The 15,327-nt window shown below is 38.1% G+C and overlaps 1 protein-coding gene across 12 annotated transcripts in view; it reads right to left on the bottom strand.

Annotated features, from left to right (window-relative positions):
• The window catches only part of C3H2orf76 (chromosome 3 C2orf76 homolog), a 95,464-nt gene that overhangs the window by 28,787 nt on the left and 51,350 nt on the right, over positions 1 to 15,327 (bottom strand). For 4 of the 12 annotated variants that reach the window (XM_065931400.1, XM_065931388.1, XM_065931397.1 and 1 more), the window contains one exon: positions 8,133 to 8,202. In XM_065931400.1, the coding sequence (XP_065787472.1) occupies positions 8,133 to 8,157 (25 nt within the window). In that variant the 5' untranslated portion in view covers positions 8,158 to 8,202. Of the gene's footprint in view, positions 1 to 6,679; positions 6,825 to 7,001; positions 7,168 to 7,187; positions 7,311 to 7,406; positions 7,456 to 8,132; positions 8,203 to 15,327 lie in introns of those variants that run through there. The other 8 variants (XM_065931391.1, XM_065931389.1, XM_065931390.1 and 5 more) reach the window with 5 other exon arrangements.

The following is a 15,327-nucleotide window of genomic DNA, read 5'->3' as shown; positions in this document are numbered from 1 at the left end:
CTGTCTTTCCAAAACCTAGGACAGTGCCTGGCACATTATATGTTAATAAATACTGGTTCCCTGAGAGTGGGGACGACAGCCTATTTCCTTCATCATGTTGCCAAAACCTAACAGAGTACCTGGCACATGGCAGGTGCTCAAAAATAGACATGAGTAAAAATGCATCATTTAATCCCTTTAATCAGCAGGTTAGAGCACTGAGGTCCCAAGAAGGCAGTCGATCAGCCCAAAGTGTCAAGAGCCAGGACTAGAATCTAGCCCTCCCAACTTCCATCTGCCACACTAAGAAGGGTAGGACTAAAGCTGGTATCTTCCGTGGTGGTGCTACTATAAAATTATCCTGTTCCTCTCTAAATAAGAGGGGCACCAGGGGAGGGCCTCTTTACAGAAAAAATGCTAGACAATAAACATAGAAGGAGTCACAGAGTTAGAAAAAAAATCCCAGTTACTGCAACTACCAGAGATTTGGGTAAAGATCATCAATAGATACTAAAACCGGGACTTCCCTGGCAGTCCTGTGGTTAAAACTCCAGGCTTCCAATACAGGGGGCACAAATTCGATCTCTAGTTGAGGAACTGTTTTGGCGTGGCCAAAAAATTTAACAATTAATTTAAAAACAAAATAGATGCTAAAACTATTGGAAACAACATACACATATGGTCTCAACTATTTATTAGTTGGAAAGATGTTTACAACAGAGAAATCTAGTAGATAGCATCTTCACCAAATGACTTAAACATCTATCACGAGAGCTTCCAGGCTGGTGAACTCACGGTGATATCAGGGAGAATGCTGCACTCCAGGAGGGCATGGAAGCGCCATCCCCTTTCCCCACGCTTTGTCCTATGCATATTTTCCCTCTGGCCATTCCTCCGTTTCATCCTTCTCTAATAAACGGCTGATCCAGTAAGTTCATAAATACTACCAATAACCAAGTGCTTCCTGATATGATGCAATGAGGAGGAATCACCAACATTAGGGATCAGCAAACTATTTCTGTAAAGATCAGTAAAAAATATTTTAGTTTTTGTGAACCACATGGTTTCTGGCACAACTATGTAAGTGCCCCTGAAACACAAAAGCAGTACATATAATATGTAAATAAATGGGTGTGGCTGTGTTTCAATAAACTTTATAAAAACAGGGGGAAGGTCAGACTGAGAAAAATCATGACAGATCATGAGAAAAACCATCAAACACATTCCAATAGAGGGATATCCTACAACAAGCCTGATCAGTACTCCCTAAAACTGTCGAAGTCCTCAAACAAGGAAAATCTGAGAAACTGCCACAGTTCACAGAGCCCAGAGAGACATGTCAACTAGATGTAATGTAGTATCCTGGCTGGGGTCTTGGAGCAGAAAAAGGACATCACTACAAACTAAGGAAACCTGAATCAACTATGGACTGTATTTAATAATGCGTCAATATTGGTTCTTTAACTGCAACAAATGCAGCATACTAATATGTTAATAATAGGGGAAACTGTGGAGGGAAGAATTAGATATAAACAAATAAATAAAGATTAAAAAGATAAGGAAAATCTTTCTAACTATTCTAGTAGTCACCCAACAGAACAGACTGCTCTACAAAGTAACAATTCACCAGGAGTAAGGGGGGTATAAAGAATTGAGTTCTCAATTGGAAGTCTGGATAAAATCGCCACAGCTTTTCTTTATTTAATAGACAAAATGATTTTACATTCAGAACCCAAATCTAAAGTATTGCAAAGTATTAAAATGCCAGATCAACAAATAATTAAAATGTAGTATAGTCTAGATAATTGGTTTGTATATTAGTCTGAAAATTTGTCATCTATATAAAGTAATACATGGTACCTCTGTGATCAAAATATCTGATCAATATCCATTTTCCGTATGTTAATAATAAATTTGTTTTATTATATTTATATGCTTATATATGGATACAATCTTATGTATTATTATATTTACACTTATTTATAATTGCTAGTTTATACCCACTACACTTGTTATATTTATACAACTTTAGATTTTAATGGCATGATATAGTGGTTCAATGATCCTCAAGGCAGAATGGATCAAATTTAACCAAAGTTTCTTGGTTGAGGGAGAAACAGACAATTATGGGAAGGACCAAGTTAAGCTATGGAAGGAATAAGTGATTTATCAAAAAGACAACTGGAAAGGCAAGAAGGCATCTAAAATAACTCCAAAAAGTCATTCACCACAATGAACATTCGGTTTGTATACAAAATTCTCTATGCCATGATGTCAAGCATCCTTCCAGCTTTCGGTGTTCAAAACTAAAGCAAGGCCAACAGGAACATGAAAAGATGCTCAACATTGCTAATTATTAGATAAACGCAAATCAAAACTATAATGAGATCAGACCAGGCCTCAGACCAGTCAGAATGGCCACCCTCAGAGTCTACAAATAGGCGACTCCCCTGGCGTCCAGTGGTCAAGACCCTGTGTGCCCAGGACAGGGGGCCAGGCTTCAATCCTGGTTAGGGAACTAGATCCCACATGCCCAGAGACTAAGACCTGGTGCAGCCAAGTAAATATATAAATGAAAATATTTTTTAAAAGTCTACAAATAATAAATGCTGGAGAGTGTGTGGAGAAAACAGGACCCTCCTACACTGTTGGTGGGAATATAAATTGCTGCAGTCACTATGGAGAGCAGGATGGAAGCTCCGTAAAAAACTAAAACTAGAGTTACCATATGATCTGGGAATCCCACTCCTGGGCACATATCCAAAAAAGACAAAAACTCTTAATTGAAATGTTCACTGCAGCACCATTTACAAAACCAAGACATGGAAGCAACCGAAATGTCCATCATCAGAGGAATGGACAGAGAAGATGTGGTATACACATACAATGGGATATTACTCACCATGTAAAAGAGCAAAGTAGGGCCATTTGCAACAACATGGAAGAACCTAGACATTATCTTCCTAAATGAAGTGAAGTCGGACACAGAAAGACAAATATTATATGACATCACTTATCTGTGGAATCTAAAACTATAAAGCAAATGAACTTATTTACAAAACAAAAATAGACTCGCAGACATAGAAAATAAAATTATGGTTATCAAAGGGAAAGAGTGGGAAGGATAAATCGGAAATTTGAAATTAACAGATACACACTACTATGTATAAAATTTAAACAACAAGGACTACTGTATAGCACAACGAACTAACTATATTCAATAACTTATAATAACCTATAATGGAAAAGAATCTGAAAAAGAATATGTAAGTGTGTAATCTGTTTGTTATATACCTGAAACACGGTAAATCAACTATACTTCAACTAAAAATAAAACAGTAGAGCATGATGAACTAAATTCAAAGACTTTTGACTCTAAGCAAATCCATTTGTTTCAGAGATTCTATTTAAGCAAGCAAGGCAATAGAGAAGAATAAAGAGGCAACTGAGAGTACTGTTTAGGAGTACATGATTGTATAGCTAAACTGCAAGGGTTGGACTGCAGCTTTGCCTAGTTTTTGCCATGTAATCTCAGGCAAGCATCTCGACTTCTCTCTCTGTTCTTCAGTTTCTTCATCTGCAAAATGGAGATAATAACAGTTCCTAATTTAGAAGAATGCTGTGAGGATGAAACGAGAAAATCTACGTAAAGCTCTTAGCACAAATTAGTTCAAAAATTCCTCAGTAATAAGCTATTTGGTCTTTGTTATGTACACAGTTCATAAAAGGTAAATTCACGAACTTTGCAGAGTTCCACCGTACCTCAAATCAGAGGACAAAGACAGGCACAGGGCACACAGCTCAAACAGGAAGCCCAAAGTTTATCTTTTAATCAGTGGAACACACTTCCCACATGCACAATATTAATAGAAACAAGTAACAGGTGAAAGATGTGAGTAGGCTGTGCTGAGCGTTTGCAGTGATCCACACCACTGCTCTAATGGGGAGCAATTCTGCGGTACTTGGGAAGGAAAAGAACACAGTGACCCTGGGGAGAATATATCTTCCCTTGGCACTGGAGTAGCCTGAAGATTACATCTTGTTCTCAAGGGCTTCAGAGGATCTATCCTGCTCTGTACCAAGAACACCAGACACTTACCGCAGTAACACTAAGAAACACTGTAACCTATGATACACACAAAGATTTCAAAATAAAAAAAATAGGGATTTGTTTCTCTTTCAAAATCTGAATATACTTTTGATGATAGCCTTTCAAAAACAGGACACTCTGTCATTGGCAATATCTTAGTACCAGCTCTCAATCTCCCCCTAACAGGTAGAGTAACTAGCCTGTCTTCTCTGAGTTAATACACCACGCTTTCTTCTTAGGCAAGTAACACAGAGCAGCAAAACCACTCGAATTAGATGAAAACAAAGAAAAAGTAAGGGAGAAGAGTTTAGAAATTTTACAAAGTCCACCAGGAAGGAAAAATGTCAAGAATTCACTACATTTTTAAAAGTTAACTATGTACACTTACATTGCACACATATAAACCAAGTTTGTGGTTTCCCAATAACATTCTCCAGTAATGCAATCACAGCTTCTCAGAGAAATGACTGATCCCAGGGCTGGGGCAGGGAAAGAACAAGACACATCTGGAACCTCTTAGATCAAAAAGTAAGGAGGTGCTCAAAGAACAGAGTGGACATGTTAAAAGGACACGGGGCCATGTCCTTTCTTTCCGTAACTAGAGAAAATCCAAGGACATATGTTAATTCAGCTCCTTTAATCTGAATTAATTTCTTCATTCAGGAGTCCTTTATTGTCTTCCATTGGCAATTCTGAGTAGTGTTTTTGGCTACCCCCAGCCCAAATGAGGAAGATTAGAGCATCAAAATAAAATAAAAATAAAGAATTATAATCCTCTGACTAAAGTAAGAATCCTTGAGTCCACAATGATATAAACCAAAGATTAAATAAATGGGGCAGGAGTAGGAATGGGGGGTAGGGTAAGAAGCTCTTCTGTACTGTAGAAAAACAACTAATATATGTAAAAGGAACGATGGAATAAGAAGAATCACCATTTGCCAAACATCATAACTGATTCAGGCAAGAATCATCAATTAATGCTAAACTAGCAGATGGAAGATTGGGAAGTAACAGGACATTCACGTAATCTCAGAGCGTATCCCTAACAAGTTACTTTTCAAGTACAATCAAAATTTACAGTAGAGAAACCTGGCAGCTATCACCTTCAGTTCAGTTCAGTTCAGTCACTCAGTCGTGTCCGACTCTACGACCACACAGACTGGAGCACGCCAGGCCTCCCAGAATTTACTCAAACTCATGTCCATTGAATCGGTGATGCCATCCAACCATCCCATCCTCTGACCCTTTCCAGTCCTGTAGCCACTGCTGAGTTCTCCAAATCTGCTGGCATATTGAGTGCAGCACTTTCACAGCATCATCTTTTAGGATTTGAAATAGCTCAACTGGAATTCCATTGCTTCCACTAGCTTCGTTCATAGTGATGCTTCCTAAGGCCCACCTGACTTCACATTCCATGATGTCCGGCTCTAGGTGAGTGATCACACCTTCATGATTATCTGGGTTGTAAAGATCTTTTTTGTACAGTTCTTCTGTGTACTCTTGCCACCTCTTCTTAATATCTTCTGCTTCTGTTAGGTCCATACCATTTCTGTCCTTTATTGAGCCCATCTTTGCATGAAATGTTCCCTTGGTATCTCTAGTTTTCTTGAAGAGATAGCACTGTTTCAATGTTAAGTTTCTGATTTTCATTACTGGAACTACAGTTATATAAGCAAATTCCCTGTTTTTGGAAAATATACACTGAAATATTTAGAGGTAAAAGGGAATCATGTCTGCAACACACTTGTAAATGGTTCAGAGAGCAAAATGAAGTGGAAGAGTAAGAAACGAATTGGGGAGGAGGAGGAGGGAGAAAAATAAATGTAACAAAATGTTGACATTTGGGGAACCTGTGTGAAGAGCTTTTAGGAGTTTTCACAACTTCTCTGTCTCAAATTATGTCAGCTGAAAAAAGTTAAGTTGGATATAAAGTACGACATCTGCCAAAATTCACAGAACTGTATACTAAGATCTGTACATTACACCATATATAAATTGCAATTCAATTAAAGCAATAAAAGCTTATTCTAGATGTTTCATCAAATGTTGATGATTGGAACACTTCTGTAATTAAGACCAGAGGAGAGAAACCCACCAAGGACCTATCTAAATGAAAACTACATTCACACCTGAGGTATGCCGAGCTTGGAATGATACACTACACCAGTGAGGCGGTCGTCACTCTGTGCCCACACGACCAGATGCGCTCGTCATCTCCTGGCTGCACAGACAGAGGCCTGCTACCTTCCTGCCATGCTCCCCAGGATGCCCTCTGCTCAGCCAGGTAACACTACCTTCTCTTGTTAACGAGCCTCCAAATACATAAAGCCATTTGTCATGAGCAATCGGAGATCTTAAGTTCTTTTTAATTAAAAAAAAAAAAGAAGTCAAACATGATAATGACAATCCCTGAGGAAGGCACACCTGTTGCTAAATAAGCCTTGGAGAGATACTGCTGATAACAAGGCCCAGAGCAGGAGCAACCCTCACTCTTGGCTTAGAACACAGATTAATATCTTTCAAAGTGCTTTTAAAAGATTACTTCACTCTAATACTCAACTACTCCTTGTTGAAACACTAGAAAAAAAAAGTGGCTGAAACATCTCATACCTTGCTTTAGAAATACTATAAAATCCTTTACAGTTTGGTCCAAATGAACTCCATGATATACTACAGGTCTGAAATTGCGATGCTCAAATGAACGAATGAGGCGAACTGTAATGGTCACATCTTCGGAAGCCATGTGCAGAAACTCCTGTGGCAAGGGATAATAACATCAACTCATAATTATCCACCAGCCTGCATTTCCTCCATCAGCTCTCAGGCACCCAGCCCATCTCTCCCACACTGCACAGTTAACGACAGAGTTCCCAGACAACGAAAGGGCCAGATTCCAGGACAACCAAAGGGTCCCGAGGTCGCTCCCACCTACCCACTGTGATCCTGGACAGCTTAACCACAGTCACTGATGTTCTGACAGGCAGAAAACTGACAAGGTACAGAAGATGAACACCGACTCGGGAGTGTGGGTGTATGTGGAGAAGTGGGGCTGCACACGTTACTGCTCTGCTGTGCTACACCACCAGTCTCATTTGGCCCTGAGAGGAAGTTCACTTACATTAGCATCAGCTATTGGGGTGCATTTTCATTTCACAAATGCTGCCAGATTTCAGAACTGATTTAATCATGCATCATAGTATTACCCAAGCTTCCCAGGTGGTGCTGGTGGTGAAGAATTCACCTGACGATGCAAGAGACGAAAGAGATTCAGGGGTCCATCCATGGGTTGGGAAGATCCCCTGGAGGAAGGCATGGTAACCCACGCCAGTATCCTTACCTAGAAAATCCCATGGACAGAGAAGCCTGGTAGGCTAGCATCCACAGGACTGCAAAGAGTTGGACACAACTTAAGCAACTTAGCATGCATAGTATCACCCATTGTCCATACTATTTGAGTATGTTTAATTTGAATATGTTTATTTCACCCTAAACTAGTCCTACATGCCAGTGTTAATGTTATCAGATTTAATTCTATTACCAAACCATACTTATTTTAAGATGAGGAAAAATTCATTGCACTAAATGCCCAAGGTCATAAAAAAATGGAGCCAGGATTCAACCACCAATTTAATTCCAAATTTCATGATCTAATATATAATATACTGTTTTAAAAAAATCACCCCAAATAATTTCCTCCAAAAAATCTGCAAAGTTGCCAACGTTTTAAAAATAAAATTATGGTACATTTCTAATTAGCAGCATCTACTTCATGCTTTCAGCTTTGCATATAACTTTCAGCCATAATACACAAGTACTAAAAAAAAAAACCTGTAATGCTAATAAGATAAAATAAGATGTCCAACCTAACCAGTAATCAGACAAATTCAAAATAACAATGAGCTATATATTACTCATCAAACTGACAAGTGAAAAAGCCTGACAATACCTACTGCTGGCAAGAGTGCAGAACAATGAGAGTTTAATCAGTTAAGGTGGACATCCAAATGGATTCTACTTCTGGAGACAACTGGGCAATATTTAGTATAGCTGAAGATTCATATACCTTTCAATCCAGCAATGTCATTCATATGTAGGTACTCTTGGGAATCTCTCACATGTGAGCACAAGGAGAACTGCAAAAGAACATCAATATTAACATTTTTTGTTAATTGCAAAACCTGGAAAAAACTAAAAGTCCATCAGCAGGAGAATAGATAATTATGGTACTTTCATTCAACAAAATACTTCAAGCAGTGAAAATGAATGAACTTGAACCATGCACAGCAACACAGATGAAATCTCAGAAATAGTATGGTGAATGCAGAAAAAGCAAGTCACAAAAGCATCAGAATAACACATCATTTACACAAAATTCAAAAACACAGGTTTTATTACGTTGAAAAAGAGATAATTCTTGGAGCAAAGAAAGGATTATGCTACTAAGGAGAAGTAAAACAGGTGTTTCCATCATACTGGTTGCATTTTATATCTTAAGCAGGATGTTAAGTATAGGGACAGTATAGCTACTATTCTTTAAGCCTTTTAGTGTGTCTGGACTATTTCATAATATTACATAATATTTCATAATATACACAAAGAAGCCACACTGGTTTGATCTGGAAAGTTTCTTTGAATCACAAAACGCTTACACAAATATTTCACTAAGTTTGAGAGAATATACAGCACATTATGTGTAAAAAGCAAAGGTTCAAGCTGTTTTAATGCATAAAATAATCTGTGATTATAATGTACTATTATAATTAAACAAATAGTTTTAATCAAATGGTCTTGAATTAAAAATAGTATTTTTCCTCTAAAATAAAGGATTCATTGTATAATCTTATTTTGTGGCTTGAGAGCTTAAATTAAATCTTTGGAAATTCCAATATTAGCTGTTACACTATTTGTTATTAAATCTGGTTTTACAGGGCTTCCCCAAAACTCTGACCCTAAAACTTACCAAATAATGGCAGTTTAGCAAGATATCTACAAAATTACAATTTAAAATTTACTGAGATACCTAATAAAGAATCTCTCTCAAGAAAGGGATACCATAAAGGCTCTAGGAACTTCCCCTGTGGTCTAGTGATAAACAATCCATTGGAAGAATTCCTTGCAATGCAGGGGACTCAAGTGTGATCCCTGGTGGGGGAACTAAGATCCCACATGATGAGGAACAACTAAGTGCTGCAGTCACTGAGCCCACGCACTCTGAAGCCTGCAAGCCACAACTGGATAGCCCCCACCACAACGAAGATCCTGCACGCTGCAACTAGGACCCGAAGCAACCAAATAAATACATAAATAAATTAAAAAAGAAAGGAAAAAAGCATCCGTATTTTAGAGGCAGTGTTAACAGGTTTGTGAAAATTATGACCAATTTCTTCCTCCTCTCACCTAGCCCCCAAAACAACAAAGAATCTCTCCAAAACACACCACACACACACACACACACACACACACACACAGAAGCCCTATAATGCAGTACACACACACATACACACACACACACGGAAGCCCTATAATGCAGTACACACACACACACACACGCACACACACACAGAAGCCCTATAATGCAGTACACACACACACACACACACACACACACACAGAAGCCCTATAATGCAGTACACACACACACACACACACACACACACACACAGAAGCCCTATAATGCAGTACACACACACACACACACACACACACACACACACGGAAGCCCTATAATGCAGTACACACACACACATACACACATACACACAGAAGCCCTATAATGCAGTACACACACACACACACACACACACACACACACACACACACACAGAAGCCCTATAATGCAGTACAGACACACACACACACACAGACGGAAGCCCTACAATGGAGGCCCTATAATGCAGTACACACACACACACACACACACACACACAGAAGCCCTATAATGCAGTACACACACACACACACACACAGAAGCCCTATAATGCAGTACACACACACACACACACACACACACAGAAGCCCTATAATGCAGTACACACACACACACACACACACACACACACAGACGGAAGCCCTACAATGGAGGCCCTATAATGCAGTACACACACACACACACACACAGATGGAAGCCCTACAATGGAGGCCCTATAATGCAGTACACACACACACACACACACACACACAGAAGCCCTATAATGCAGTACACACACACGCACACACACACACACACACACACACACAGACAGAAGCCCTACAATGAAGTCCAAATTCCTAAAGAGTTCAGAGCTGGACAGATCAAACTTAATTAGTGACTCTACTTCTCAGCCCCAACACATAGTTGGATCTCAATAAATAGTAGCTGCTTTTATCAAAGGTCTACTTGGGATTAAACAAGTTTGGGCATAAAGACAGCTCATGTAGGCAGCAAACAAAGATACAAGATTCCCAGGTGCAGTGAAATACATGATGTAAACGGACTAACGAAAGAGGCCAAGCCAAAAAAAAAAAAATAAGAGGCCAAGCAAGCTAGCGCATGTATGCCTTATGAAACTTTTATAATTGTAGGCTTGTTTTTCCCACTTAAAAAAAAAAAGCTGCCCCATATGCTGTACTTAAATAGCTGAAGTTTTCAATTTAAAACTCCAAATGTGCATTACTGTCTAATTTTATCAACAATGTATTGTCATCTTCATCAGAAATTTGTAGTAATTTATACTAACTAAGTCATATTAGCTACTATTAGAATGAGGCCATTATTTAATTTGTCTCAAGGACTGTGGGAAATATAGGTTGTTAGTTAGGGAGGCAGACATACTGAAGAGACAGCTTGGAATGCGAGCATTACAAATTATAAATGCGATGTTTTCCCAGAAGGTTTGACCTACTTTTTAAAAAACGAATCTGATCAAGTTTAAAAGGTATCCTTCAAATGAAGGGACAGAAAAACCAAAAGCAATAATTTAGAGGTAAATTAACAAAACATATTCAAAAACAAGAAAAAAGATGTGAATAAATGAAATGACATGTTCTTAACTATGAAAGCTCAGAGTTGTAAAGAAATAATTCTCCCTAAATTAATCTATAAATTAAATAAAATCCCCATCAAAATATAACATGGTGGTCTGGATTTAAAACAAGTATTTCTAATCTAGAAGAAAATGCTTGTGAACTTAGCAAAGTCATAAAAGAAAAAAAAAGAGAGAGAGACAGAAGAGACCGCAGTACCATAAATTATGTGACACTGAAGACTGACAAATCAGTAGAAGAGAATAGAAAACTCAGAAAAGACTCAAGATTCAAGAATTTAGTATAAAAATGGCATTTCACATTTGTGGGGAAAAGACACCTTAATCAATGACATTAGGCAAACTGGTCAGACATTTAGAAAAAGATAATTCTGGATCCTTATTTCATATCTTATACAAAATAAACTATATGTAGAACAAATATTTAAACTAAACTATAAAATCACAGGAAAGCATCAAAAAATGTGTATAAACTTTTATAACCTTAAGGTAGAAAAGACCTTTCTAAACAAATAAAAATCAACAACCACCAAGGAAAAGGTTGACAGATATAGCAAAAAAAAAAAAAAATTATAAGACAAATGTCTTGATAGAAACATGGATAAAGGTAATCAATGAGCAATAGGCTAAATTTTTAAATCAATATTACTGGTAACTATATAACTGAAAAATAGTAATAGTAAGAAACTGATTAGCCACAGATTGTTAAAATACATTTAAATTAAAAGCTGGCTACACCAGCGTTGGCAAGGATATAGAAAAATAAACATTTTACATACTCTTGCCAAGAACATTAAATGACAGACTTTCTGGAGAGGAGTGGGATAACTGATATCAAAATTTTAAATTTGCCTACCTTTTGACATGACAATTTTCCTTCTACTAATTTACCCAGAGAAGACAATCACATCAAATATTTAAGAATCCATGAGTTTATAATGATATTTTTTTAAGTCAATTAGTCACTCTGGAAGCTAAAGGGGCACTTATTTGTTTTCCTGAAAACTGGCTTACCAAGGTAGGGAACAGGGCACTGAAAATGAGAAAAATAATCAGATTCTTATAGTTTGTATTTCAAGATTACCAAATAGCTGATGAAAAGTTTCTTCTTTAAAGAAGAATGACAGCTAAAAAGCACTTAAGGAATGACAGAATTTAAAAATTATCATTTACATAAATGTCAAAATGGCTAAAATAAAAACAATGATAACACCAAATATTGCTGAGGGTACAGAGAAACTAATCTTTCATTCACTACTGATGGAAATGCAAAATGGTACAGCCACTCTGGAAGAGAATATGATAATTTATTATAAAACTAAACACATGCTTATCACAGACCTAGCAAATGCACTGTTGAGCATTTATGCCAGAAAAATGAAAACTTATGTTCACATAAAAAAATCTACATATAAATGCTCATAGTATATCCATGTTTAATAACCCAAAACTGGAAACAACCCAAACATCCTTCAACATGTGAATAGTTAAACCAAGTGTGGTCTATTCATATCACGAAACACTGGGTAATAAAAAAGAAAAAACTACTAACACACATAACAATTTTGACAGATCTTAAGGGAACTAAACTGAAAAGAAAGCGCAATCTCAGAAGGTCACACTGCACCGTCCCACTACAGAGCATTCTGCCTTAACAGCAGGCTTCTTTGTGCGTGCTTTTCCGGCGGTCCTGGGTCTCACCGCTGCGCATGCGCCCTCCCGAGCTGGGGCAAGCGGGGGCTGCTCTCTGCAGCAGGGAGCCGCTCCCCATGGCAGCGGTGTCTCTTCTTGCAGAGCAGGGGCAGTAGGGCACATGGGCCTAGTTGCCCTATGGCACGTGAAATCTTCCCAGACCAGGGATCAAATCCATGCCCTCTGCATCAGAAGACGGACTCTTAACCATTAGACAACCAGGGAAGTCCTGCATGCCATTCTCGTAATGACAAAAGTATAGAAACGGAGAATAATTAGCGTCCTTGGGGTTAGCAAGGAGGGAAGGAGGTGGCTCTGGCTATAAAAGCGTAACAAAAGAGATCCTTGTGATGGAAAGTTTCTAATTCTTGACCGTGGTGTTATCCACACTTATCTACACATGTGATAAAACTGCCTAAAACCAAATACACATGCACATGCACACATGCCTACAGAGGAAGATGCAAAACTAGTGAAACGTGAATATGGTCCATGGATTGTATCAACATCAATTCCCTAGATGTGACTGATATAAGACCACCCTGAAGCAGGATGTCACCCTTGGGGAAAACTGGATGAGGGGCAGAAAGGATCACTGGTATTATTTCACATAACTGCATGTGACTCTGCAATTATCTCAAAATAAAAAGTTGCTAAAGGCCATCATTTTGGAAACCCTAATGTAGTAATGAAAGTAGGCAGTGATCATAAAGGGGTGACAAAACCATTAGGTAAAAGATTGATGAGAAGCTTTAGAATGGATACTTCAGGGGCTAAACTTAGTCATCCAACTTAAATGAATCCAACTTAACAAATGAATTAAGCCTCTAGATCTAACTCCCAGTTTCGGGGTTATGACAGTGTCTGCAAGAACAAGTTAAATGACACCATAAGGAGGTCATCAGCCAAGTTCAGACTGGAAAATTCTACCAAATAAATGACTTGTTTTCTTCAACAAATAATTAGCATGAAATACATAGAAGATGAGGAAGGTTATAAACTAAGAGACTTAAAAGAGATATATCAACTAATGTTTACATCATGCATGGATCTTAATCTGCATAATACTAGAAGATATTAGGAATCAATATCAATTCTGTTTATTTAATATTATTATGCTTGTGAGTCTAACTTAGAAGACTAAGGTACATAGATAAAGTGATATTATGACTGGTACTTGCTTTCAAACACTCTTGACAGAGGAAAACAATTATGGATGTGTAGATTGAAAAAAAAGTAGAACACTGGTAACTGCTGAAACTGGATGTATATGGGACCTTATCATACTACACAATTTTTATATGCTTGAAATTTTAAGATTAATTTTAAGATTATTTTAATTTTAATAATAAAATTATTTTAAGAGAAGAAAAGTATACAAAGAAGTACATTCAAGGAAGACTTTTTTCCACTGATGTGCTTCTAATAGTTTATAAAAATTAGAATTCAATGAAGTAACTGAATTCATCAACTGAATCAATTGAGTTCATCAATGAAGTAAATTACGTCATGCCATAAAATGAAATCCCTTGCAGCCACTAAAGGGTGAAATGAATCCAGGGATATTAACTTTAAAAGATGGCTATGACATATTAGTGAATGAAAAAATAAGATAGAAAACCATGGGTGTATGGTGTCTGCATAAGATCAGAGACAGGTCCAGAGCAGCACTGACCAAAATGTTCACAGCAGCTATGAATGATAGAAATCCAAGAGACTGCTACTTGTTTTATCAATTTTTAATATTGCTTGATGTTTTAAGAAAGAGCATGTGTTTTGAAATTTGGTTAATTTCTCTGTATACGTACATTTTCACTTTTCTGAGGTATGTGGTATACATCAACAAAAAGTTATTTTTAAAACAAAGGTATCTATTTCCTTTAAGAAAAAAGAGTTTACTGAGCAAAGGCAAACAAAACAGAACTTAGCAAATACTGGCAAGGACAGAGAGGGTCAGAAACTTAGTTATATTACTGATATGTGTTGAAGGATACCAACTACTGATAAATTCAGGAAGTATTACTCGGCAGTCAAGAGGCCCTAGAAGCAGGTCACATGCCCAGGACGAGTTTACACTTGTCTAAGAAGCACAAAAGGTGTTCCAGACTCAGCCCCTCCCTGCTCCTCTGATGGTATCTGTCACCACCACAACCCACACTGTACATAATACCCCAGCAGTAATGTCAGTCCATAATTTCCCACACACATCAGGCTGTTTCCAAGCCCCTGCCACACCTTTCCACCCCCAGTTTTTCTGCAGACTCCCTTTGTCCCTCCACTCTTCACCTTACAACACAGACAGCCTCCAAAACCTGGCCTGGCTCCATCTGCTCCAGGACAGCATCACAATGCTTTCTCCTCTGCCCCAACTCAGCTAAAGGCCCTCTGCCCACCCACAGCAGCGGACACATCTTACTGCAGTAATCCGTTCATGGCTTGTTTTGGTACCACAGCAACACATGTGTCACGAGGCACATCAGAGCCGCCATCGGTGTCTGGACAACTGCAGTGCTAAGGAACACCTGAATTCCTGACACACAGTCC

This window comes from Muntiacus reevesi, chromosome 3, assembly GCF_963930625.1.
Source record: "Muntiacus reevesi chromosome 3, mMunRee1.1, whole genome shotgun sequence".
Taxonomy (NCBI): Eukaryota; Metazoa; Chordata; class Mammalia; order Artiodactyla; family Cervidae; genus Muntiacus; species Muntiacus reevesi.
The sequence above is the reverse complement of the archived record's forward strand: the minus strand, read 5'-3'. Positions and strand labels throughout refer to the sequence as shown.